Source organism: Trachypithecus francoisi, unplaced genomic scaffold (genome assembly GCF_009764315.1).
Source record: "Trachypithecus francoisi isolate TF-2019V2 unplaced genomic scaffold, Tfra_2.0 Lachesis_group17, whole genome shotgun sequence".
NCBI lineage: Eukaryota > Metazoa > Chordata > Mammalia > Primates > Cercopithecidae > Trachypithecus > Trachypithecus francoisi.
In genome coordinates this window covers 3,902,389-3,930,304 of record NW_022681462.1, presented here as the reverse complement: position 1 = coordinate 3,930,304, position 27,916 = coordinate 3,902,389, and the positions used below count along the sequence as shown (strand labels likewise).

The window sequence follows — 27,916 nt, the reverse complement described above, 5'->3', positions numbered from 1 at the left end:
TTGACTCCTGGGCTCAGGTGATCTTCTTGCCTTAACCTCGCAAGGAGCAGAGACTAGAGGCACAAGCCACCACACCTGGCTAGTTTTTTTTATTTTTGTAAAGATGGGGTCTCACTGTGTTGCCCAGGTTGATCTCGACCTCCTAGGCTCAAGCAATCCTCCTGTCTAGGTCTCCCAAAGTCCTGAGGCTATAGGCTGGAGCCACTGTGCCCTGCCCAAGAGGACCTTTTGTGTTATGCCAAGAGTTCTGGACATCAGGTCTGGCAGAAAACACTTGGAGGGCTGTGAGGTCGATGGGATGGCTATTGGGAAGCTGTTGTAGATTTTTGATGCTGAAATTGACACAGTGAAGGCGGTATTTCACTTAACTACAACAATTTTAGACACTGCTGTAAAACCTTTTGCTCATTATAAAAGTATAACAGATTAATTTCAGAAAAATTCAAAAGTAGGAAAACTATAAAGAAGAAAATAGGCTGGGCATGGTGGGTTACACCTGTAATCCCAGCACCTTGGGAGGCCAAGGCGGGTGGATCACCTGACGTCAGCAGTTCAAGACCAGCCTGGCCAACATGGGGAAACCCCGTCTCTACTAAAAATACAAAAAATTAGCCAGGCCTGGTCATGGGTGCCTGTAATCCCAGCTACTCGGGAGACCGAGGCAGGAGAATCGCTTGAACCTGGAGGCAGAGGCTGCAGTAAGCTGAGATAGTGCCGTTGCCCTCCAGCCTGAGCAATAAAAGCGAGACTCTATCTAAAAAAAAAAAAAAGAAGAAGAAGAAAATAAATATACTGTATAGTCCCATGGTCCCATGACCCGTACATGCAAATTAAGTTATTTAAATGCTTCGTTATATGTCTGACTTTTTGTGCATATATGTGTCATGGGTAACATCATGGGGAGATTTTGGACCTGTGCCCAGCCTCTGTTCCCTCAACTGCAAGCCACATGATGTCTTTTACGCACCCTCTCCTGTGTTTGTAAAATATATGAGAAATAACATCAAAGGTCTCTTTGTGTTACTAGCTCACAAAATGGTTGAGATTGTTTACTCTTTGTCTTTCTGTAAAACACTTTTTGATCTGAGCAGCCCTTCCCTTTTTTATAAATGAGCCTTTTTTTTTTTTTTTTAATTTGAGGAAAATATAAGATAACTTGATTGTTGCTAGAAAGCTGGAATCCCAAAGTGAATGGGCTTGGGGTCCAGGTGGCTCATGTGGTTTTAATCTGCAGGAGTAAGACCAGACAGCGAATTTAGCTCTTGGAGTGGTGGGGAAGCAGGCGGGGCTTAGATGTGCCAGCCCAGTCGAGGTGTCCTTGGGCGCCTCCTGCCGATCCTTCTATCTTAGACTTCATTGCAGGGGACTGATGGCTGCAGCGTCTTCACCCTCTCCTCTTCCCTTAATGGCTTGATGAGGACTTCTCAGGTGCAAAGAAATAAAGCCTAGAGTTTTCTAATTTGAAATAATAATTGACCTTGAAAATTTTTCTTTTACCCATTGTCATTTCAGAGTCTGCAGAGATCCAAATCCAATAATTCCAAAACAAAACTAAAAACACAAAAACACTCAAGGTTGAAGTTGAGATTACTGTCCTTGACCTTCTTACGGATATATATGTGTGTGTGTGTGTGTGTGTGTGTGTATGTTTGTGTATATATACACACATATATATACACACTTATATATGTTTATGTATAAACATATATATTTTATATATAAACAGATATATTTATATATTTTATATATTTATAGATATATATAAAGTTTATATTTATATATAAATAGATATTTTTATATATTTTTATATTTATCAAATATATCAAATAAATATATGTTTATATATAAATAAATATATATAAATAAATATACCCGCCAATATGTGTATGTATAAAATGTGTGTTTTCCTATTTGGGCCTTTCACATATGTTCAGATCATACCCTGTATAGTTTTGAATCTTATATTTTCACTAGTATTGTAAACGTTTATTATTAAACACCATATTTTTCTTGAAAACACGTTTGTAAACTACATTACATAAATATACCATAACTTGTACAACTATTCTTCCATTGGACATGGAGATTTTTTTCTTCTAATATTTTGGCTGTTATGTGAACATGTGCTATGGTGAACATTCTTGTGCAGAAATCATTGCACACATTGCTGCTAATTTTCTTAGTAACAGTTTTTAACAACAGAATTACTGATTAGAGGACGCGAGCTTTCATAATGCTTTGGATATATTGCCAAGTTTCCCTTCAGAAGGATTTTACCTGTTTGGCTGTCACCAGGAGCACATGAGACCTCCTGCTGCTCTGCACAGCTGTCTGTAGGTTATTGAGGGTTACACTTTTTAGTTCTTTGCCTATTTGGTAGGTAAAAATGGTATTTCCTTGTTTTTTCCTTTTCTTCTTTTTATTCTTTGTGTATTTATTTATTTTTGGAGTAGGCTGCTGCTTTTATACTTGTTTGGCTACTTTCTCTCCCCCGCCAACCTACACCTCATGACTTACTATTCATGTCCTAACTCATATTTCTCTGATTTTCAACCATTTTCATTTGTAAGAGCTCTTTATATGTATTATGAGACTACTGCCCCTTCTCTTATACCTCACATATCTTTTTCCTAGTTTATCTTTAATCTTGTAACTTTGTGGTAGTTACAGATGCATAGAAGTGTATATGATTGCATGATCAAATATATCCATTTTTTTTACAGTGTCTCTCATTGCTTTAATGATTAGGAATGCTAGCCCCTGCCTTTCCGTCTTGTTTTTTAAGGGCTTTATTTAAAAATAATTATTCTTTAATTTATTGGAATTCATTTTCTAAATACAGGGTAAGAATAAAATGTATTTTTTCCCAAATATTTTACCTGTTATTCTAAAATCTAAAAGTAAGTTGGTTGAAGCGCCCACTTTTCTTCGTGGATTTGTAATTATATGAAGTTAGGTTTTAGAAAAGTTGGTAAGATACTAATGGGTGCCAGGGTAACATGTGGCAATGCTAGGATTATCAAGTAGAGGGACCTGGGGTAGCTGGGAAAGGCCTGACACATTGTGAGCAGGGTGGTGCCATCGTGTTAGTGGGGAAATTCATGAGGGCGACTGTTGCCAGGAAAGACTTTGAGAAAGTTTTTTTTTTTTTAATTTTTTTTAGCACTGTATTTTTCAGAGCTTGGCACACACTTTTCGTTTTGATTAGAACCATATCAATTTTCTCTCTCAGTGAGTTGAACACCCTTTTAAGCCAAGAGGTAGATTAAGGGATTCAAGGGACAGAGGAGAAATCTGGGCTTTTCAAGGCCATGTTCCTTGAAGCAGCCTCATTGTTTCCACCACCCCCAATTTGAAGAATGCTTCTTTACTTACAGTGTACCTTTGTAACAGACTTTATGGTTAACAGATAACTTTCATATCTGCTAGTTTGCTTGGTTCTTTCAGCAACCCAGTGTAAAAGGCATGCATTGCCTTACTATGTCCCGGTTTTTAGAGATTTGGAAACTTAAACCCAAAGATGTTAAGTGCTTAAGATCACATACATCCTATATATTCTCTTGTTCTTTCGTTGAACAAATACTCATTGAGAGTTCACAGTTTTGCAAACACTGGTAGGTACTGAGGATATACAGATGAAAAGAAGGTTTTTGCTCTTCAAGTGCTTAAGTAAACTAAAAGGCAGAACTGGAACTAAAGCCCATATCGTGGAATCCAAGTAATGCTCTTTCTGCTACACGATCCTTTGTGGTGTCTGCTCCCATATGCTTCTCGGCTAAGGCTGATCAAAAAAGTTAGTAGGTTGCTTCAGCTACAAGAATTTGGTGGTCATCCTTAGTTCACTGAACAGTCATCATAATCTGCAGCAATCATTTTTATTCATCATTGGGATGTCTGCTCACCCCTGTTGAATAAATGTGATCTATTCACCCTTGAAAACTCCTTGCACACCAACAGTATTCTTGGATAAGGTCAGGGAAAAGTGTTGTCTAATTCAGTGATGATTTCTTTAGCATAATAAAAGGCTCCATGTAGGATGCTAATACTTGGGTGAAATATGCTTCATCAGCAGCCTTGTTTTGACAGAGTTGGTGTAAAGTGAGGTTATGTCTTGGCCTGAGCGTCTTCAAAGCATGTGCCACTTCGTGCATCTGTGTGATTCCACAGGTGCCCAGAGACTAAAATTTGAATGGAGGCAGCTACAACTTACAATGTTAAGTGCTTAAGATCACATACGTCCTATATATACTCTTGTTCTTTTCACTGAACAAATACTCATTGAGAGTTCACAGTTTTGCAAACACGGCCAGGTACTGAGGATATATGGATGATTGTTGCCATAGCAAAGAGATCCATGGTTGGCACACAGGGGTGTATTGTTTATGATGTGGTGGTGTGGAGTGGTGTGCTGCCTCCTTGGTGGCCTTGAGGATACAGGGAGCTGAAGTCTGGGGACATGAGGATCCCCAGGGGAATGGACACTGGGACAAAGATTTGGCTCCTTTCCTAGGTCAGACTTCATATTTTACAACCAGGCACTATGCTACTCATCCATTAAAACAAAGGAAAATTTACAGAAGGGAGTCAGTGTGAATGACATGGAATACTTCATGCATGGGAACTTGAGTGACCTTTGATGGAACCGGGGGAACTGAGGTCATCATGAGATCCTGTGTATTATGTTGCTTTCTTCCTTGGTATTCCATGTAGACCTTTCTGGGGCTCTGTTGATAGGCACTAGATCAAAAGCCAGGCATCTATATTTCTTGGTTCTTTGTTATGTAAAGTGTAATTTCGAATCACTCAAAATCCTTGTTTTGAAGAGAAACGTTTTCTTCATTGATATTCTGATATAAATGTGGCAGCATTATCATCCGTCTAGAAAGCTTAGTTTTTGCAGATTAAAAAAAAAAGGGAAAATTAGGTGTCTGTGGACTTTCAGTGTGTTGGAAGAAGCTAGTCCTTCTAATGAGTTTTTAAAATTCTAAAATGAAAAGAGATTGGTGTATTTGAAAACCGAGGATTGGAGTAAGTCTGTTCAACTGATTTTTATCCTTTAGATTTAATTTTATTTTTGCATTTAAGTCTATATATATGTTAATTCTGTTTACAGGCGTGTTAATACTTTGGCATTTTATTTCTATTTCATCCTATATGATTCAGTGTCCTTTTATGTGTTGCAATAAAATCATTGTTTCTACATGTGTTTTCTGACTGACAAGTTGAATAAAGAGATTGATCTTCTTTGGCATAAAACTAAGTATAGAGTCATGCGGGAAAGCCTTTGGAAAACAAATAGAGCAATCCTTTTGTCAATGCTAATATGTCAGTTTTTAAGCTACTTGCATGACTGGAGTGATAACCAATCTTAGAACAAGCATTTGCTATTGATTTGCCAGTCTGAAGTAACAAGTTACTGCTTCACTTCTTATTGAGAATTAAATCAACATAATTCTGTGCCCTATGTAATATGTATTGTGAGAATTTGCCTGCATGATTTATGTACTGTGGTGTAGCAGTGGATAAATGTTGAAGAATCATATGACTTTAGATAGAGGTTGAATATTATTACTACATAATTTTATTATATAGTAAATCTTAATTTGATGTACACAAAAAGCTGTTGCAGAGGTTCTTATAAAGTTATGTGGAACATTGTATTATAAGAATTTGCATCTTTTTTATTAATTCTGATGAATTCTTAGCCCATATGGCTTTTATTGTCCAATAAAAACAGCAAGTGGGAAATGCTGATTTGTTCACGAAACACAGACCATTTTGCAAATCAGAATTGATTATCATTCAAAGCTAATATTAGAAATAAAAATTCTATATTGTTTCCTCCTCCCACAATTAAAATGTTAAGTTACCGTTAGATACTCTGTGTTTCATAGAAACGTCAGTTAGCATTGTTTTGCATATTTTAAATTTATCTCCAGAATTTACCATCTGGTAAATGGTTTGAGTTAATTTCAGAGAGTTGCAAGTAACTCACATGGAGGTAACAATTCACATATCCCACATTTGTGTTCAGGAGGATATGTACGCATATAGCTTATCATAGCTCAGATATTTAAAATAAATCCACAGTAAATCTCAAATCTTTCTCTTTTAATACTTCCTCTTACCTTAAGTTTTAGGGCCATATAATTTAATTTTTTTTAATAATGAGGTTTATTTCTTGATAACCCTGTGTGTTTGTCATGTGTTGATGCGGGTGAAAGCTCTTTGCAACATCAGCCTCATTCAGGGACCCAGGCGAAGGGAAACTCCATTTCTATGCTTCCACATTTGGCAAGGAAGGAAATACGGGTACAGCATATGCAAGGATATGACGTACTTGCTCCCAAACTAGTTTCCAACAATTGTGTACAAAATTGTATGTGGAAATTGGCAAGCCGATTCCAAACCATGTATGAAAAGTACAGAGGATAAGGAATAACAAGCCGATCTTGAAAAAGAATAAGGTTGTTGGACTTACTCTACTGACATCAAGACTTAAATGGATAGTAATTATTACTTACTACTTATGGTAATTACTTATTACTTATAATAAATTTTTCTTATTATAGTAAATAAATAGATAAGTAAGCTATAAATTTGTAGTAATTAAGACACACAGTGTTGATGCAGGGATAGGCAAATGTATACGTGGAACTGAAAAGTCAGCCAGGAACAGAACTAAGCATATATGAAGACATGACTTTTGACAAAAATTGGCACTGCAGAGCAGTGGGAAAATAATGGTCTGTTTAACTATTAGTGGGTCAATTGGATCCCCATGTGAGAAAAACTCTACTAGATCTCTTCATGACATGAAAATTAAGTTCATATTTTCTTTTTCTGAACTGAAATTGGTTTTGTATACAGTGTGAGATACACAATTCATTGAATTGGTTAGAACTTTGAAAACTTTGACAGAAGTTAGATCAGTGATCAAGTTTAACAGAGCACAGCTAGAATCCCAGAATCTCTCTTGGGCATACTTTTTTTTTTTTTTGAGACAGAGTCTCTGTTGCCCAGGCTGGAGTGCAGTGGCGCAGTCTTGGCTCACTGCAGCCTCCGCCTCCTGGGTTCAAGCAATTTTCCTGCCTCAGCCTCCTGAGTAGCTGAGACTACAGGAGCGCCACAACACCCAGCTAATTTGTTTTGTATTTTTAGTAGAGACGGGGTTTCACCATGTTGGCCAGGATGGTGTCTATCTCCTGACCTCGTGATCCGCCCTCATTGACCACCCAAAGTGCTGGTATTATGGGCGTGAGCCGCCACACCCGGCCTCTCTTGGGCATTCTTCTAATCATTACCCTTTCCCTTTTCTCTAGAGGTAACTATGTGCTGAATCCCAAGACTAGAAGTTTACTCGTTTGATACATCACAGACATAGAGTTATGTAGTTGGTATTCTTCTCTGTATTGCTTCTTTCAATATAATATACTTTCAATATGTAACACTCAATATTATGTTTGTGAGATTGATGTTGTTGCATATAGCTGTAATTCTTAAAGAGTGCAGTGCTATGCTTCACCTCCTTAAGACTGGAATATCAACATAAATTATTTGGAATTCTTCTGCATGGGTGATTCAGCTATTCCCCATTTATTTATTTACTGTGTGGACTCCTGGATGTGGATATTTGTTTTATACTTCAAGTGATAAGCCAATACTATGTTATTGTGTTGCTCAAATTGCTCGAGCTTTAGCCACTGGAAACTCAGTTGCCTCCTGTAACCCTTTGATATATACCCATTATTGTGTTGTTGTTGTGAGCGTTTTCTTGCTTTCTGCACTACAAAGTGCCTCAGGCCTATTTTGTGTATTTTTTGCCCCAGTCCTAGAATCAGCCATTTTCCCAAAGAGTCCTGGTTCTATTAGAAATGAAGATTGGGGGCCGGGCGCGGTGGCTCAAGCCTGTAATCCCAGCACTTTGGGAGGCCGAGACGGGCAGATCACGAGGTCAGGAGATCGAGACCATCCTGGCTAACACAGTGAAACCCCGTCTCTACTAAAATAAAAATACAAAAAATTAGCCGGGCGAGGTGGCGGGCGCCTGTAGTCCCAGCTCCTCGGGAGGCTGAGGCAGGAGAATGGCGTGAACCCGGGAGGCGGAGCTTGCAGTGAGCCCAGATTGCACCACTGCATTCCAGCCTGGGCGACAGAGCGAGACTCCGTCTCAAAAAAAAAAGAAAAAAAAGAAATGAAGAGAAATGAAGATTGGGATGCTAGGTGTACTCATTGCTGCTGGGTGCAGGGTCACTCAGCTGACAGGGCAAGGAAATATATGTGTGTATACTAATCTCTGTGTGTGTATGTATACATTTCTATATGTAACCCTCTATCTAGAGTAAGCTAATGTATAGGCTACTGAGTTCATCCTGGTGTCTCCAGCTCTCATCCATTTATCACATGGATCATTCTAACTTCTTTCCCTTGCTTATGTGTAATCTTCCTTCTGCTTCAACACTGAGAAATCTTGATTCCATTGTTTACCATCTATTTACTTAAATCTTCAATTCCAGTATACATGTATAGCAGTTTCAGCATTTTCATCCTGTACTCCCATTTGGAAACAGCTTTATCAACTAGGGTACAATATTTATATGAAGTTCCTTTTGTCTTTTTCTTACAGACTCCACTTATTTCTAAAGTTATTATTTGAGTCAGCATTTTATTTCCTCATACTGTTAAGTAAGGTTTTTAAAATACATTTAAAATGCGTATATATTGTTTTATCTCATTCTGCTTTTCTTCCTGGGATCTCCCTAATCTCATGAATGAGATTTAAGATTTGCTCTTTGTGTTTATAAAGTTCTATAGATTTTGACAAATGCTTAATTTCTTGCAGTCATCATCACAGTATCATACAGAATAGTTTCACTGCCCTAAAACATCTCCTGTACTCTACATTCGACCCTCTCTACCTTCCTGTCCTCAACCTGGAAACTACTCTATATTTTGCTTTTCTCAGCATGTCAGATAATTGGAATCATCCAATATGTAGCTTTACAGGCTGACCTCTTTCATTTAACAATATGCATCTAAAATTCATCTGTGTATTTTTGTGACTTGCTACCTCGTTTCTTTTCATTGTTGAATAATATTCCATTATGAATGTACCACCAATGGTTCATCTATTGAAGCACATCTTGATTGCTTTCAGATTTTGGTGATTATGAATAAATCTCCTATAAACATTTGCGTGTAGATTTTTGTATGGACGTACATTTTCAGATCAATTGGGTAGATATCTAGGAGCATGATTGCTGGATTGCATGGTGGGACTATGTTTAGTTTCTAAGAAATTGCCGAACTGCCTTCCTAAGCAGCCATATCCAGCTGCTTATATTCCAGCCAGCTCTGCATCTTTCCCAACAGCTGTGTTAGCTTTTTGGATTTTAGTCATCACAATAGGTGTGTAGCGGTATCTCATTGTTTTATTTTGCAACTCCCTAATGACAAACCATAGTGTAAAATTGAGGTAAACTTCTAGGATACTGTTATTTTGCTATTGATATCTAGTGAGGAAAATTACGTATATAGTGTTTTATCTGAAATATTAATGAAATGTGTCAACATGTATAATTGCGAAACAATTTTTAAGGCTCAAATCTACTTTTAAAAAATTGTGGTAAAATATATATAACAAGAAGTTTACCATCTTTTTCTTCTTCTTCTCTTCTTCTTCTTCTCTTCTTCTTCTTCTCCTCCTCCTCCTCTCCTCCTCCTCCTCCTCCCCCTCCCCCTCCCCCTCCCCCTCCTCCTCCTCCTCCTCCTCTTCCTCCTCCTCCTCCTCTTCCTCCTCCTCTCTCACCCAAGATGGAGTGCAGTGGCATGATCTCAGGTCACTGCAGCCTCGACCACTCAGGCTCAGGTGATCCTCTTACCTCAGCCTACTGAGTAGCTGGGACTACAGGCACATACCACCATGCCTGGCTAATTATTTTGTATTTTTAGTAGAGTCAGGATTTTGCCGTATTGCTCAGGCTGGTCTTAAACTCCTGGGCTCAAGCAATCTACCTGCCTTGGTCTCCCAAAGTGTTCAGATGACAGGCATGAGCCACTGTGCCCAACCAATTATTATTATTATTTTTTTGAGACGGAGTCTCGCTCTGTCGCCCAGACTGGAGTGCAGTGGCCGGATCTCAGCTCACTGCAAGCTCCGCCTCCCGGGTTCACACCATTCTCCTGCCTCAGCCTCCCGAGTAGCTGGGACTACAGGCGCCTGCCACCTCGCCCGGCTAGATTTTGTATTTTTAGTAGAGACGGGGTTTCACCGTGTTAGCCAGGCTGGTCTCGATCTCCTGACCTCGTGATCCGCCCGTCTCGGCCTCCCAAAGTGCTGGGATTACAGGCTTGAGCCACCGCGCCCGGCCAAAAGGTTCTTTTTAAAGGTTCTGAATATGTACTGCAAAATACAAAATTGTTTTTAGGAAGTTTCTTCTGATTTACTCTTCCTTCAGCTGGCTGGGGGACACTGCTGTCACCGGTATTGAATGTTACCTTTCCAACGAATTGAAAAAAACTGTTTCAGCTTCGTAGGTAAAAATGGTTTCACCTTGATTTGGTTTGTATTTCCTTGATGATTAATGAAGATATGCAGTTTTCAGATATTTATCATTCTTTTGTGAATTTAATGTGCCTGATGCCTGATAATTCACATGGATAGTAAATGGCACAGTGAATTCGCAGAATTACCAATGTTTTCATAGTACAGTAATGAGATACTATTAGTTAACAACCTTTAATGTTTAAGAAAATATAATATGCTTAACATTAATATGAAGAAATGGTGTTACATAATGATGATTTCCTTGCTGTGTAAGACTGGTAAATCCTAGTCAGAAAAAACCGCTTAAAATGTAAGTATTTGGGAACAGGGTACACGTTTATATCTAAAATTCTAATTTTATTACATACTAACTTGAGAAGAAATAGTAAGTCATGTTTATCAAACAGCAAAGTTTGACTAGATAGGAGTAAAGGATACGGTTTTATGCAAAAACTGAGAAGACTACTGATGACATTTTAAAGGTAGGAGAGATATGGTTAGGGGAATGAATAAGGAAGAGGAATAGAAAGTTAGTAAATCTGTAGCCAGAAGAGTAGAATTCAGAGTTCCTGGAAGGCCTTGGCAGTTCAGTACATTGTTATTTATCTATAAACTAAAAAGTTCTAGAAGCCTTGGTACCGAAGTTCAGTCTGGAGGTCCTGTATCTCTTGGAAGGAGACAAGTTGAGTTTATAAAGAGAAGCACTCAGGCCTGGTGTCAGAAGACCTGCTGTCTTCTGAGGTATCCTGGGGAATAATGCAGCTTATTTTTCAGAGACCCCCATTATTCTGGAGCAGATACAAATTAGATGCTGTCAGAATAGGTACAGTGAGCTTGTTTTTGTTTCTCGCCTGCCTGAGTACAGAGGAATTACTTTGAGATTTGGAATGTCCTTAGTCAACCTGGAGTTTGGTTGGGATTAAAGCCTATAGGATAGGTTTGTGGAAAGATTGGTCTAGTTCACCTTTTTTCTCTATTTATTTTTATTTTTCCATAGGTTATTGGGGTACAGGTGGTGTTTGGTTACGTAAGTTCTTTAGTGGTGATTTGTGGGATTTTGGTGCACTCATCACCTGAGCAGTAAATACTGCACCCTATTTGTAGTCTTTTATCCCTTGCCCCGCTCTCACCCTTCCCCCCAAGTCCCCAAAGTCCATTGTATCATTCTTATGCCTTTTTGTCCTCATAGCTTAGCTCCCACATATCAGTGAGAACATACAGTGTTTGATTTTCCGTTCCTGAGTTACTTCACTTAGAATAATAATCTCCAGTCTTATCCTGGTCACTGCAAATGTCATTAATTCATTTCTTTTTATGGCTGAGTAGTATTCCATTATATATATATACACACACACACACATATATATGTGTATACATATATACACACACACATATATATACACACATACACACACACACACACACACACACACACACACATATCAATCACAGTTTCTTTTTTTTTTTTTTGAGACAGAGTCTCACTCTGTTGCCCAGGCTGGAGTGCAGTGGCCAGATCTCAGCTCACTGCAAGCTCCGCCTCCCGGGTTTACGCCATTCTCCTGCCTCAGCCTCCCAAGTAGCTAGGACTACAGGCACCCACCACCTCGCCCGGCTAGTTTTTTGTATTTTTTAGTAGAGACGGGGGTTTCACCAGGTTAGCCAGGATGGTCTCGATCTCCTGACCTCGTGATCCGCCCGTCTCGGCCTCCCAAAGTGCTGGGATTACAGGCTTGAGCCACCGCGCCCGGCCCTCAATCACAGTTTCTTTATCCACTCGTTGATTGATGGGCATTTGGGTTGGTTCCACGATTTTGTGGTTGTGAATTATGCTGCTATAAACGTGTGTGCAGTATCTTTTTCGTATAATGACTTCTTTTCCTCTGGGTAGATACCCAGTAGTGGGATTGCTGGATGAAATAGTAGTTCTACTTTTAAATCTTTAAGGAATCTCCACACCGTTTTCCATAGTGGCTGTACCAGTTTACATTCCCACCAGCAGGGTAGAAGTGTTCCCTGATCACCACATCTGCGCCAACATCTATTGTGTTTTGATTTTTTGTTTATGGCCATTCTTGCAGGAGTAAGGTGGTATCGCATTGTTGTTTTGATTTGCATTTCCCTGATGATTAGTGATGTTGAGCATTTTTTAATATGTTTGTTGGCCATTTGTATATCGTCTTTTGAGAATTGTCTATTCATGTCCTTAGCCCACTTTTTAAAATGGGATTGTTTGTTTTTTTCTTACTGACTTGTTTGAGTTCGTTGAAGATTCTGGATATTAATCCTTTGTCAGATGTATAGATTGTGAAGATTTTCTTCCACTCTGTGGGTTGTCTGTTTACTCTGCCAACTGTTCCTTTTGCCGTGCAGAGGCTTGTTAGTTTAATTAAGTCCCAGCTATTTATCATTGCTTTTATTGCATTTGCTTTGTTCCAAGAACCCTCTTGTTCATGAAATCCTTGCCTAAGCCAGTGTCTAGAAGGGTTTTTCCAATGTTATCTTCTAGAATTTTTATAGTTTCAGGTCTTAGATTTAAGTCCTTAATCCATCTTGAGTTGATTTCTGTATAAGGTGAGAGATGAGGATCCAGTTTCATTCTCCTACATCTGGCTGGCCAGTTATTCCAGCACCACTTGTTGAAAAGGAGTTCTTTTCCCCATTTTATGTTTTTGTTTGCTTTGTCGAAGATCAGCTGGCTGTAAGTATTTGGGTTTGTTTCTGGGTTCTCTATTCTGCTCCATTGGTCTATGTGCCTATTTTTATACCAGTACCATGCTGCTTTGGTGGCTATGGCCTTATAGTATTGTTTGAAATCAGATAGTGTGATGCCTCCAGATTTGTTCTTTTTGCTTAGTCTTGCTTTGGCTATGCAGGCTCTTTTTTGGTTCCATATGAATTTTAGAATTTTTTTTTCTAATTCTGTGAAGAATGATGGTGGTATTTTGATGGGGGATTGCGTTGAATTTGTAAATTGCTTTTGGCATTATGGTCATTTTCACAATATTGATTCTACCCGTCCATGAGCATTGGATGTGTTTCCATTTGTTTGTGTCACCTGTGATTTCTTTGAGCAGTGGTTTGTAGTTTTCCTTGTAGAGGTGTTTAGCCTCCTTGGTTAGGTATATTCCTAAGTATTTTGCTTTTTTTGCAGCTATTGTAAAAGAGGTTGAGTTCCTGATTTGACTGTCTGCTTAGCTGCTGTTGGTGTATAGAAGAGCTACTGAATAGTCTAGTTCGTTTTTGAGGAGTAAGGAAGGGAAGGGGTTGGTTAGAAGGAAGGAGAACCAAGAAAATAGGCCTAGCCTGCTAGGGAGAGCCAGAATCCTGGTATAGAGTAGCACATAATCCTGTGCTGTATTTGATAGTTACTACCTTAATTTTACATTTTTCATGTTTATAGATAGTTTAGAAGGGAAAGAACAAATTGAAACTTACATTGTCAATTTTTTAAAAACGTAATGCTTTGTATTTAAAAAGTAATATGTGTGGTAAAACCCCCAACTAAGGCAGAAGAATATAAATTATTCCCAACTACTCACCATTCTATCCTTCACCCCAAGATAACTATTTTAAAATTTTCATGTGTCTATAAATGCACACACATTTTATGTACAAGAGATTATATAATCCATGCTTTTCTACAAATTATTCTTTTCACTTAATATTTATATCTTGGATATTCCCCATATCTATACATTTAAATCCACTCCATCCAATGCAATGACTACAGTCTTCCATTGTATGAAGTGCTATAATTTGTTAACCAGTGTCCTAAGAATGGATATTTCATTTGTTTTACAATTATTTTTGTTGTATAATTATAAATAATTCTGTAGTGAAATTCTAAATATGAAAGATATATTCCTGAATATGCTATTGCTGGTTCAAAGTCAGGGTTTAATGACCGTCTACCGAGGCTACCTGTCTGAGATGGAGAAATTGTGTTTCTTTCTGAACTGTGGCTATGTTAATCGTCTTTCATTCAGGTATTAATGATATTTTACCTCAGCAGAGCACTTTAACATTGCCAACCACTGATCACAATGTATGGATTGGTTTCTTAACCCTGCTTGAGATGAGGGTCTAAGGCACAGAGTCCTGACTTGTCTCCGCTTGGACCTTAGCTGAATCTTCTCATTTCTGGCACAATGTTACTATCTTTGAAGGTAGAGGGGGCTCCTTGGAAACGATGGGTCCAGTGATAGGAAGTATTCTTCTTGTTTGACAGGAAGCCTTGCTGTTTCTCCCTCTTCTGTAATTCTGAGATTCATTTGCTTCTTGTTCAAGACATCTTCAAGTTTAGTAATTTTCTAGTATGTTTCCCAGAAGATATATAGTATCTTCTGTTAATGCATGTAGAATTTTAATTCCAAAAGGACAGTGTGACGCTTCCATGTTTCTTTATGCCAGTCATAAACAAAATTTGGTAAAAGCTAGCTTGATCAACTCCTTGAGGCTGCTGCTTCCAGAATTTACCTGAAGCAGCTTTATATATTGTAGTATGTGCTTTACTGTCTGGGAAGACCAGAGAAATCTCACTTATTGTTTATCTTTACTTGTTCAGTGAAGGGAGGGCTTCAGTGAGAAGGAACACCAGATATTTATTCATCCATCCATTCGACAAATGGTAATTGAGTGCTTACTGGGAGCCAGGTGTTGTTCTCAGCTAAGCTGAGAGGTGTGTTCTCTGAAGTCCAGTGGATGGAGACCCTAAAGGGCCCAGACAGCTGGGAAACCCAGATGGAAGCCCACAGAATGGAGGCCGACTACCTCGGCAGAGGGCTAATTGATGTTGAGTTGGCAGAGATCAAGGAGATGGAAGCCCACAGAATGAAGGCGGCTAACTCAGCAGAGGGCTAATTGATGTTGAGTTGGCAGAGATCAAGGATGGGGAGAAATGTGAAATGTCTGTCCCCACCTCTTCCTGTGTGTCCTACTAAATGCTTAACCCCACCTACCCTAGCTTGTCGTTTGTTCTGTGCCGTGTTTTGAGAAAGAAGAGCCTTCATGGCTTCATGGCTCTTCATGGGCTCTCTTCACGTTAATACATTTATCTCCATATCACAGAGCTAGCTGCCTGTATTGCCTGTGGCACTGGACTTGCTGTGTTTTATGTGGGTCTATATGGGAAACATAAAAAGAGGCAGACACGGCCGGGCACAATGGCTCATGCCTGTAATCTTAGCACTTTGGGAGGCCAAGGCAGGTGGATCGCTTGTGGTCAGGAGTTCAAGATCAGCCTGGCTAACATGGCAAAGCCCCATGTCTACTAAAAATGTACAAAAATTGGCCAGGCATGGTGGCGCTTGCCTGTAATCCCAGCTACTTGGGAGGCTGAGACATGAGAATTGTTTGAATCCGGGAGGCGGAGGTCGCAGGGAGCTGAAATCCTACCACTGCGCTCCAGCCTGGGTGACAGAGTGAGTCTCTGTCTCCCCCCAAAAAAGTGGGGGAAGGGAGGAAAAGAAAAAGAAAAAAGGAGACATTTTAAGGTGAGAGGAAACAAACACGTTGTCAGAGTGGACTTCATGTCCTCTTTGCAACATTTCTTAAAGATTTGTGATAGTGATCGTGCGTAGGCAGCCCCATGATGTATAACATTCCTAATGTTCTAGGGAATCGAGTAAAATATTTGTATGATAGATTAGGTGTCTAACTGAAATTGGGAACTTGTGAGTGATGCCACAGCTGTAGGAAGAACCCTTGGTTTTCTGACATTGTTATATGGATATTTAGAATTAATCGTCTTTAGTGTCACTAGCATGGAATGAATTATAGAACTGTGGAATTCAAATAATTCATAATTCTTAATGTCTTCCTCTGAGTCAAGCTTAATTGACTACAGAGTTTTCACCACAGGAAGTTGTAGAAACGTCCTCTGCAGTATCTGTGTGGCAGTTGTGGTCACAGACATTTTTTTGTCCTGTGTAGCTGCTACCTTGTGTATAATGAGCATTAAATATTTTTTAATTAAAAAACATAAACTTTTAAAAATTTAAATTGTTTTTAATATCCACAATTTCCTATGCAACTTAGAATCTAATACTTACTGTGTGACTCTGGCAAATTGTTTAAATTTTCTAAGCCCCACTTTTTTCATTGATGAAAGGCCGTTATCTATAAAATGAGCATAATAATGTTTATGGCACAGATCTTGTATCATTTTTAGATTTATGTGCTTTTATTAAAATTTTGTGTTTTGTATAAATAAGGACAACGTAACAGGTTTGTTGAGGGGGTAAATAAAATAACCAATATAAACTTTCTTTACAAGTTCTCCAGCACCAGGCTCAATATTACTGTTATTATGATTCCCATTATTACTAAATTCTTTAACAATAAATAAAACGTAGGACCCAGGATCTGAATGCGGTTTAGTTCTGTATGTTCGAATTGTGATATGCATACAGCCTAAATTTTGAAAAGGAAGGAAAAAGCATGAAACATTCATTTACTACATATTCTTAATGTATCTTATACTGTTTTATTCAGTGCCAACTCTGTGCCAGTGTGCAAACAGGAGAACCAGATTGCGTGTTTGGCGAAACCAGGAATTAGAGTGCCAGGCACTCTTCTGTGTGCTGAGGATACAGTTTGATAGGAACTAGATGTAGACTTTCTTCTTATGGTACGGTTTAATAAAGGATTCAGATAATTAGCATAAAAAGTGCCCTTATGCGGGAGAGTGGAGGGTTCTACATAGGACTTATGCAGGGCCCTGAGGTTTGGTGAGGGGAGTCTGGGAATGTTCCCAAGAGAGAAAAATCACTAAAGTGAGACCTTCAAGACAAGGAGGAAGTGGGCAGGTGGACAGCAGAGGTGTTCAAGGCATAGGAAGGAGCCATAACATAGCAGTTGGGAAGATTGGGAGCTGACCTTGAGCAGATGAGCAGGGGCTAGGTCCTGCAAAGCCGTGGCTACCAGATTGGGACTCTCTCCTGAGGGCAGGGCAGTGGCATGACCAACTGCTCTTTTCTTAAGAAACACCACCTTGGCTTGACGGTGGAGGAGCGATTGGGCTGGGGTAGGAAGAACAGCTGGGAGATATATTTTAGGAGGCTTTGCAGGGGGCTGGGAGGGAGCCCATGGAGGCCTGGGCCAAGGAGTTAGTTGGTAGTGCAGAAGGAGAGAGTTGGACAAATGTGAGCGGTCTTAAGATAGTAGAGTTGACAGGTCTAGAGGGGATTGATTGGATATGAGGGGCATGGGAAATGCAGAGTCCAGATGATGCCCAGATTTCTGACCCAAGCAACTAGGTGGGTAGTGCTGCAGTCTGCTGACACAGGCAACAAGGGGAGGCTGGGATTGGGGTTGGCATGGTGGTGAGCTAAGTCTGGACATGCAGACTGTCTAGGAGAAACCTGACTTGAGAAGGCCACATAGGGAGTTGGATAATTGGTAGCTGAGAAGAGAGATTTGAGTGAGTCTTGGAGACTTATACAACATCAACATGAAGATGGCACCTGAAGGCAAGGAATGAATGACATGTCCCAGGAAGACGGTCACTTGAGAAGAGACCGGCCTGGAGTGGCACAGGAGGGAAACATGGCAAGCAAACTGAGGAGCAACCAGAGAGACAAGAGGGAGACCATGAGCTCATGGTACCAGAGGGCCAGGGAAGGAGGCCTCTGAAGGGCAGTGCTAGCCAAGGGGAGGTAGGGGAGTGAAAAGCATCCACAGATTGCCCCATGAGGAAGTTGAAGCCTGGCTGCGAACGGGAGAACTAGATTCCATGTTTAGGGAAACCAGGAATTGGAGAGAGACAGCAAGTGTAGACAGATTTGCAGAAAACTACTGCTGGTAAGAGAAGGTGTAATGGCAAGAAAGGCTCAGGGAGGCTTATCATTCTCTTTCTCTACGTATGGAGGGGCCTTGACCAGGTTTATTTGCTGATTCGAAAAAGCCAGTTGAGACCAAGAGCAAACAGGAGAAAGTGGCATCTGTAGGAAGGTGGGGTTGGGGGGATAGGCCTCAGAGCCCAGGTGGGAGAGTTAGCCTGGGGAGGAGAAAGGGCTCCCCTCAGAGGGGAGGAAAGGGTGTGAAGACGGAGTGAGGGAAGGTTGGAGGAGGGAAATTGAGGCGCGTCTGACCACTGGTGACTGAGGAACCAAGCCCCTGATCTCACACCCCGATTCTGCTTTTGTGGTGACCACGGGGGCTGTTCTGTGTTCTCCTCCAGATTCTGATATGTTTGTTGCCTTATTTCTCTCTTCTCTGTCCTCTTGACCCACTGAGACTTGTAGCTAAGCTTACAAACTGCCTGTACCAAAACAGGCACTTCTCTCTTCTCTCTTCACACAGGGTGTCCTTCTCAGGTACATTAGTGAGTTTATTCTGGTAGTTTCCACCTGTGTTGTCTCCGTGGAGAACCGTGATGGTTGGCCTGTCAGGGTGATTAGCTATCATGAGGCATTTGGGGCCATGCATCTCCTTTTAATTCTTCCTTTTTGAAAAGTCAGGCTGGGCGCGGTGGCTCAAGCCTGTAATCCCAGCACTTTGGGAGGCCGAGACGGGTGGATCACGAGGTCAGGAGATCGAGACCATCCTGGCTAACACAGTGAAACCCCGTCTCTACTAAAAATACAAAAAAAACTAGCCGGGCGAGGTGGCGGGCGCCTGTAGTCCCAGCTACTCGGGAGGCTGAGGCAGGAGAATGGCGTAAACCCGGGAGGCGGAGCTTGCAGTGAGCTGAGATCCGGCCACTGCACTCCAGCCTGGGCGACAGAGCAAGACTCCGTCTCAAAAAAAAAAAAAAAAAAAAAAAAAGAAAAGTCAGTTCTATTTATCTTCTTTCTAGCCTAGGGCTTGTTCTCTACCTCACAGGTAAGTTGATTCAGTTCAGTGGATGGCAGTAGTTCAAGGTGACTCTTACTCCTTTTCAGAAATCCCATTTCAACCACAGCCTGTCTCCTCAGTGGTCCTGGGAGAAAAAGAAGTCGAGTTGGATTCAGGAAGAGCATGAGCCATTTTTAAAGGCTAATGTTGAGGGTCTCTGGGCCTTCTGGGTCCATGAGACTGACCCACCTGAAGTGTCGGGACTGGATGAGAGGACTCAGACACCCTTCTCCCCTCCGACTTCAGGCACCAGCCCATGACCCTGAGTGGCCACAGCAAGGATTGCGGGGAAGGGCATCATGGTTAAAACATAAGCATGTTATAAAATACGACGCATTGTGTAGATAGCTTTTAAAATTCCTAGGAGCTGAAGTTTAGAAACTGGGGCCGTAAAGTGAAAATGAAATTTAACTGAGCATTTGGTGGAGGAAAAATAATTTATTGGCTCTTCCATGAAAAGCCCTGGGATTCAGCATCCTTCTCATCGCAGACACCTGTGATTAATGACAGCCCTGCGCTGCTGCTGGGAAAGGGGCGCTTTGAAATAGCATAGTAGGGACTTTGCAAGTGGGTCTCATTTGGTTAAGTTACTGCCTTTGTGAGGTTCTGCTGCATCTTTATATTCTACCAAAGAGAAGATGGTAAATCAGAGTAATTGCTTCATCCCAAGGCACTTTTATATTGTAAAGGAAAAAGGTCCTGTTAAGAAACTCAAATTAACTTCTGCTGTTTATACTATATGGAAAGACTCGGAAAGCTGCTTGTCATACAGCCTGGCAGTTTATTTATCATGGAACAATTCCATTAGAACCTGACACTTGTTCTCATGGCACCAAGACTTAGGATCCCTCAGGAAAAGCATTTAACCCTTGGAAATGCAAAGCTGTCATTTATCTGTCATCTCTCTAAAACCCACTGGAGTGTATTTACGAGAGAGATTTGAAACAGTCATCGTTCCGCTGAACTAGAAATGGAGCTGGGACTCAGTGAATGATCAGTGAAAAACCGATGAGTGTCCAGTACCAGTTTGTAGCAACTCGACTGTGCTAGCTCTCTCATAAAATGAACTCACTGTGGCATTCTGTATTTCTTAAGGAATTCAGTATGCAGAATTCACACTGAAAAATTGGTAGAATGTGGGAGTCGGTTTACCTTACAGCTTCTGAAATCTTCTGTTTGAAAAAATGTAGGGACTAGGGTATTAGTTCACTGCTAGTGCTGTGTCATTTGAATTGCGTATTCCAGTTATATTTTATAGGTTTTAGAAGAATTCTTAAAATTAACCTATATATATCAACCAAGGAGGCTTAGCAGATCTTGGAAGGATGAACTGAAACAGTCATGATCTGTACATTAACACCCTTTTGCCTAGCATTTACTAACAAAGGATGAAGGTACCATTTGTCAAAGCTTGTCGGTAAGCAGGTCCCCAGGGAGGCAGTGAAGCAGAGTCTGAGAATTTGGTCTCTGGTGCCAGACTGCCTGGCTTCACATGTAAGTGATGTCGCTTACTGGCTATGGGACTTGGACAAGTTAGTTAACCTCAGAGCCTCCTGTTTCTTCACTATAAATAGGGAGAATGACTCTTGAGGTTTTAATTGCAGTAATTCATGTAAAGTCCATGCAGAGTAGTTGTTAACTAGCAACATTTAATGTGGGCCAGATGGGCCTGGGAGGATGACATAGACCCAGAAAATTATTTGGGATGACTGTGGGTTAAACTTGTCTATGGGTGTTTGTGACTTTGTGTCTCCCTTTAATGTCATAGTTTCTCAAAAGATATAGCACAGAAGTGGTTATGGCGCAGACCACCCTCAGTCTCATTCCCATTCTGGTAGAACAGGTCAGCACAGCTAAAGTAAAGATCTAGAAATGCTCCCAGAAAATATTTTCAAGATTGAATTATGATTGAGAAAACCTTTACTTGTTTGTGGTCAGAGACAAACAAGTAAAAGGGGACCGATATTTTTGAGGAGTCCCTGGTAGAAGTAATGCACAGTGGGTGGAGGGAGTGTTGGTGACCCAATGTTGTAGTGCTGTTGGGGGAAGGTAGGGAGAACATTCATGGGAACTGAAATTACTTGGCTCATAAGAAAAATCCTGTATAAGTGAGCAGGGGCATAATCATGTTCTTTAGGATTTAAGAATTTGTTATATGCACTGTTGACTATTTCTCACTCTTCAACAGATTTTTAACCACTAGCACCTTCACCACCACTTTCACCACCACCAATACCATTACCACCACCACCAGCATCATCATCATCATCACCACCATCACTAATGTCACCACCATTATCATCACAACCACCACCATCATTACCATTACCACCACTACCACCATCACCACCATCACCACCATTATCATAACAGTCACCACCATCACCATCAGTACCACCAGCACCATCACCACCTTCATCACCAACACCATTACCACCACCATCACCACCACCATCAGCATCACTACCATCACCATTATCAACACAACCACCATCACCATCACCATCACTATCACTACCACTAACATGTTCACCACCATTATTATCACCATCATGACCACTACCACGGTCACCACCACCACCACTACCACTGCCATCACCACCACTACCATCATCACCACCACTACCATCACCATTATCATCACAACCACAGTCATCATCAGCATCATCACAACTACCACCACCACCATCACCATCACCATTGCTACCACCACCATCACCATCACTGCCATCACCACCATTATCACAATCATCACCATCATCACTACCACTGCTACACCACCACTACCACCAATACCTTCACCACTACTGTCACCACTGCTACCACAACCACCATCACCATCACCACCACCACCACCATGACTACTGCTGCCACCACCACCACCATAACCATCATCACCATCACCACCATCATCACTACTACCAGGACTTCTGCTGCCACTGTCACCACCACCACCACTGTCACCACCATTGCACCTGTATCATCACAACCACAACAATTCAGGGCTTCAAAGACTCCAGCTGGGAGATTCTTGTCTTTTTATCACATTCTGCCTTCAGCCCCACCTCCTCTGTCTGAGTTGACTCTGTCCCATGCTCACTCTCTGCCTTTCAGTCCACCAGCTATGTCTATAGATTAAGAAGGGAATTTGCAAGTACACTTCAGCAACCTTGCTTTACTCTGATTTAAAAAACAATTTCTGATTTTTATCATTTGCTTTATAAATAAGAGATGTTAATTAGTTTGACTCATTAAATTTCAAACAATTGTTATAATTTTGGAGTGTTTGATTAAATTTCCTTAATTATACACAGTGCTTATGCTGCTGCACTGGAGAGCAGGAGTTTCTGGGGAATATTCTTCTCTCCTCCTTACGCCTTTTCTTCTTCGTGCTCACCCTCATGGCTCCAAGTCCATGCCCAGAGAGCATGTTATCATGTCGTCAGGTCTCAAAGTGTCTGAAAAGATTGTCTTCTCTGTGGCCAGGCTGCTTAGAGGCAGCCTGAGGCGAACCGTAAAAAGGGGGAGAGTGTTTCTCTGTTTCCTCTGAATCCACCCTTCATGCATTTGCTCCAGACCAAATCTGCTCTCAGGAAGGGATCAGACGAAACTATTTAGAGTGAGGTAGCAGTGATAAGTTAGCAGTGGGTAAACCACATAAATGAAACTTTAAATGAGGAATTCCACCTTGTTAAAGAACTAAGGTGGGCCGGGCACGGTGGCTCACACCTGTAATTCCAACAATTTGGGTGGCTGAGGCGGGCGGATCACGAGGTCAGGAGATGGAGACCATCCTGGCTAACATGCTGAAACCCCGTCTCTTCTAAATATACCAAAAAAAAAAAAAAAAAATTAGCTGATGTGGTGGCACGTGCCTGTAGCCCCAGCTACTCGGGAGGCTGAGGCAGAAGAATCACTTCAACCTGGGAGGTGGAAGTTGCAGTGAGCTGAGATCGCCGCACTGCACTCCAGCATGGGCAACAGAGTGAGACTCCGTCTAAAAGAAAAAAAGGGCCGGGCGCGGTGGCTCAAGCCTGTAATCCCAGCACTTTGGGAGGCCGAGACGGGCGGATCACGAGGTCAGGAGATCAAGACCATCCTGCCTAACACGGTGAAACCCCGTCTCTACTAAAAATACAAAAAACTAGCCGGGCGAGTTGGCGGCGCCTGTAGTCCCAGCTACTCGGGAGGCTGAGGCAGGAGAATGGCGTGAACCCGGGAGGCGGAGCTTGCAGTGAGCTGAGATCCGGCCACTGCACTCCAGCCCGGGCGGCAGAGCGAGACTCCGCCTCAAAAAAAAAAAAAAAAAAAAAAAAGAAAAAAAGGAAGTAAGGTGGTATGGAGAGGATAACATAACAGCCTCTGAATATACTCCCAAAGGCCACTTACTAGTAATCCATGTATTTTGTACCTTTAAGCCCTTCTTCCTTTCCCTGTCCTTAACCTGCCCTTTTCTCAAGACCCACCTCAAAGCTGGTCTCCTGCAGGAAACAATGCGGATTCCCTGTGCTACCCCTGCCTGTGCCCTGACCACAGGCTACTCACATTGTTTGCTTGTGAAAGGGTCCCCCTCTTCCTTCTCCCCATTCTCCTTGCCCCAGACTGTTGTCTTCTCATCAGCAGGATGGCTCAATCACAGCCCTGTCTCCCTAGTATCTGACACAGTGGCATTCAGAAAATGCTTTTGGATGAAAGTGAATTGTGTTTTTGTTACTTGAAAAGGACAGTATTTTAAAAACATGCAAAACATGATAACTTTTTCCGAAAGATAGGTGAGAGGTGGTTCATTCTCTTCTCCTTGAATTCATTTATTTCTTAGACCCCCCACAACCCTGGAGATACATCGGTAGTTTGGATAATTTTTAAAAAAATAAGAATAAAACATTTTGATGATTCTAGTCGAGGGATATAATTGGCTTCATATACCCTTGCCTAAAAGTCTCCTCCATGGGAAATGCAGTTTGCTTGGAGCAAGTGCTCCAAAACAAACGGCATTTCATCAGATTTCATCAGGCTGCATGTGGATGTGTGCAGTGGGGAGGAGGTTGTCACCACTGGCTGGCTGGGTCTGCTGAATCAACCTGTGGCTCAGCCAGAGGGCAGGCTGTCCTGGCTCCAGCACCTTTCTCACCAGTAGGGCAGCCTAGGGAGAGATTGCAGCAGGCTGATGAGTGGGTAGCATTTGATAAAAGTAGTGACATCAGTAGTCCTCACTGGGCAACTTTAGAATCTTACCATTTTTAATTTTTTTTTTATTCACTCCTCTATCTTCCATTCCACAGTTATAGGTTACATAGGTCTGCTTTGTGTGTGTGCTGTGGAAAGAGACTGATTTCTGTCTTTTGTCAATTGGGGGCTGTAAAAAATTGTAACAGCTGAGACTTTATTCTGGAATTCTCTTATGGTTCTCTCTGTCTGACTGGGAAATAGCTTGCCTTATTTCATTTATTCCTGTTTTGCTTCTGTGGGGCTCATGTTAACTAGTTCTCACTACTGGGCGTGTAGACATCAGGGTTTAGGAGGTGCCACCACTTGTTGGCTCCAGGGTAACTCCTGTTCTCTGGGCAGAGCTGAGTAAGGTACTTTGGACATTGCTGTTCCTTCTACACAGTGTCTCTTTATGACATTGTTTTAATGATCAAACTCTTATCCTAAGTTTCTTGATCTTTAGAAAAGTTAACCCAGTCATAATATTCACCATCACTGTCTTTCTCCAGCGAGCATTGTGAGGATAATTAAGGGACATATAGGTGAAGTGTTTTGAGCTCAATGGAAGAGAGAAGCCATCAGGCTCATAGATGTTACTTTTACTTAGTTTCATACTGTTACCATATGATCAAGAATAGATGAATTTTGGAAATGATGACAGTTTCATGTTTAGACATCTATTTCTACTTAACCAGCATCGTTGGCCTTGGCTGGAGCTCTACAAGATACCTCAATTTATAGATTTAAAACAAATAAGTGAGAAATGATCAAAAATGTTTTTTACTACATTTTTATTTGCTATTTAAAAAAGAAATTCTAAAAATAAGTAGGCTTTTTTTTGTTTTGTTTTGTTTTTGGAGACGGAGTCTCACTCTGTTGCCCAGGCTGGAATGCAGTGGCGCGATCTTGGCTCACTGCAAGCTCCGCCTCCCGGGTTCACACCATTCTCCTTCCTCAGCCTCCTGAGTAGCTGGAACTACAGGCACTCACCACCTTGCCCGGCTAGTTTTTTGTATTTTTTAGTAGAGATGGGGTTTCACCGTGTTAGCCAGGATGGTCTCGATCTCCTGACCTCATGATCCGCCCGTCTCGGCCTCCCAAAGTGCTCGGATTACAGACTTGAGCCACCGTGCCCAGCCTAAATAGGCCCTTTAAAAGGAGTTGATTAAAAAGGTTCATTTTTCTGGGAATGTTATGCATCTGCAACAAATAATAAATAATATTGAAGCAGTTGGCTACCTCCAATTTCATGCAATATAAATAAATACGTTTGGTGACATACATTTGAGGAATGTGATTTTTATAATTTTTATGGAAATAGGAACAACTTTACGGATGATAGAAGTTTTTACCATCTGCTGGTAACAAAGAGACATAACTCATAACGTGTGACACATTTTGAGTTTAATGTATATGTTGGCATGCCGGGAATCGGAATCCTCTTAGACCTAAGTCAGCCATCCCAGGGGAAGCTGACCTGACTTTCAGCTTGTCAGGGGAAAGCTTTCTTTGCTTTTAAAGCATGATCTTCACCTTGCTCAAATGGCAGAGGGATGAAGAAGGCTAAGCTTTCATGGCAAGAGATGAAGAGAAAGGCACTCTGCAGGCTGGTGAGCACCGGCACGATTTTCACTTGTAATTAGTGGAATGGGGGCTCACTGTCGAGACGCTACTGTCTTTATGAGTCAAAACATTTAGTATTGGTGGAAAGGTGAGAGTTCAGACACTTAGGGAGATACAGGGGGTGGGAAGCCCAGCCTTTCTCTTACAGTGACAGCCGCTTTAAGCAAGTGACATTTTAGCTCCCTAGCCATGAAATGACATGTGGTGGTGGGGGGGCTTGTGGTTCTAGTTAAGGAATGGGTGGGTTAGTTTTAAGAAGCAGCTCAGTAGAGGCTACAGAGCTGCCCACCAAGGAAAGAGGAGAGAAACCAAAGGGAAGACCTTGCCTTTCTTTTTGAGTTTCCTTTCCTCTCCTTTGAAGAAGTGGGGACTTTGCCATTTTGGGTCATTCTGGCTTCACCTTAGGGTGTGGAAGCATGGCACAAGCATGATGGCGGGCCCCTGAAAAGACGGCTAGTGGATTTCCATTAGTAGATTATGAGTAAGTGGTCCTGAGGATGTCCCCTCCTTCTTGGTATTAGGAGCTGTAGGCTGGTTATGTGGGTAGAACCTCATTAGTGGATTTTATCTAGCAATCTGGATGCTTTAGAAAGCATCTTGGAGTGCTTTGGGGGTATCTTTCAGCTTAAAGGGGTTGGGAGATGAGGCAGGTTTAAAGAGGAGCCTCTTTTTCTCACCTCCAACTTCTTCAGAATAGGACATGACTCACAACTCCCAGACCCTGGAAATGTATTGGGTCCGATATCTGCCTAATTCATTTTGGTTTTTATCCTATTGCCTTTGTCTTAAATATTTAAGCCACACTGAAAAATAAGTAGAGTGTATGAATCTGTTTTCAGGGCTGCGTCTACTGTTTTCCCTTCCTTTGTTCATCTTGCCTCCCATTCTGCCCCTCTGGGATTCTGGATCCTTTCCCCTTGGCCTCTGGAAAATATGCTGACAGACTCATGCATGCTAAGATACTCAAGGCTAATCAGGTTTAAAGTGTTTCCCCTTCTTGTGGTGTTTATATTTCTTGCAGGGGTGAAGACATCTTAAACCAGAGGAATGACTCTCTAGTTGTGGAATTTCAGTCATCAGCCAGCAGATGCAGGAGGTATTATTTTGGGCATGGGGGCTTTCTGAGAAGCCCCGAAATCATTCTCAATGACCACCTGCCTGCTCCATCTTACATAAGGCCACTCTGTGCATCACACTGGTCTTGTGTGTCTGGTTGGGTTGACCTGACTGAGGGCAACAAGCATGGGTGTGGGAGTCCCTGTGTGTATGGGAAAAGGGAAGAGTTATGATGCATGCTGTGTAAGCCTTTTTTTTTTCTTTTGAGACGGAGTCTCGCTCTGTCGCCCAGGCTGGAGTGCGGTGGCGAGATCTTGGCTCACTGCAAGCTCCGCCTCCCGTGTTCCCACCATTCTCCTGCCTCAGCCTCCCAAGTAGCTGGGACTACAGGCGCCCGCCACCATGCCCGGCTAATTTTTTGTATTTTTAGTAGAGACGGGATTTCACTGTGTTAGCCAGGATGGTCTCGATCTCCTGATCTCGTGATCCACCCGCCTTGGCCTCCCAAAGTGCTGGGATTACAGGCGTGAGCCACCGCGCCCGGCCGCTTTTTGTTTTTTAACTGCAGGTGTCAATATTGTTCCAAAAGCTAGAAGTTCATAATGAAACTAGAATTCTCCTGTTGATTAAAGACTACTTCATATC

At 41.6% G+C, this 27,916-nt stretch overlaps 1 protein-coding gene across 5 annotated transcripts in view; it reads left to right on the top strand.

Moving 5' to 3' along the window:
- AFF3 (AF4/FMR2 family member 3) overlaps nucleotides 1–27,916 on the top strand; it is a 639,560-nt gene that overhangs the window by 108,143 nt on the left and 503,501 nt on the right. For 3 of the 5 annotated variants that reach the window (XM_033239032.1, XM_033239033.1, XM_033239031.1), the window contains one exon: nucleotides 27,237–27,311. The exons of the other annotated variants lie outside the window; for them this stretch is intronic. In XM_033239032.1, the coding sequence (XP_033094923.1) occupies nucleotides 27,237–27,311 (75 nt within the window). The remainder of the gene's footprint in view (nucleotides 1–27,236; nucleotides 27,312–27,916) is intronic. 5 annotated transcript variants of the gene reach the window in all.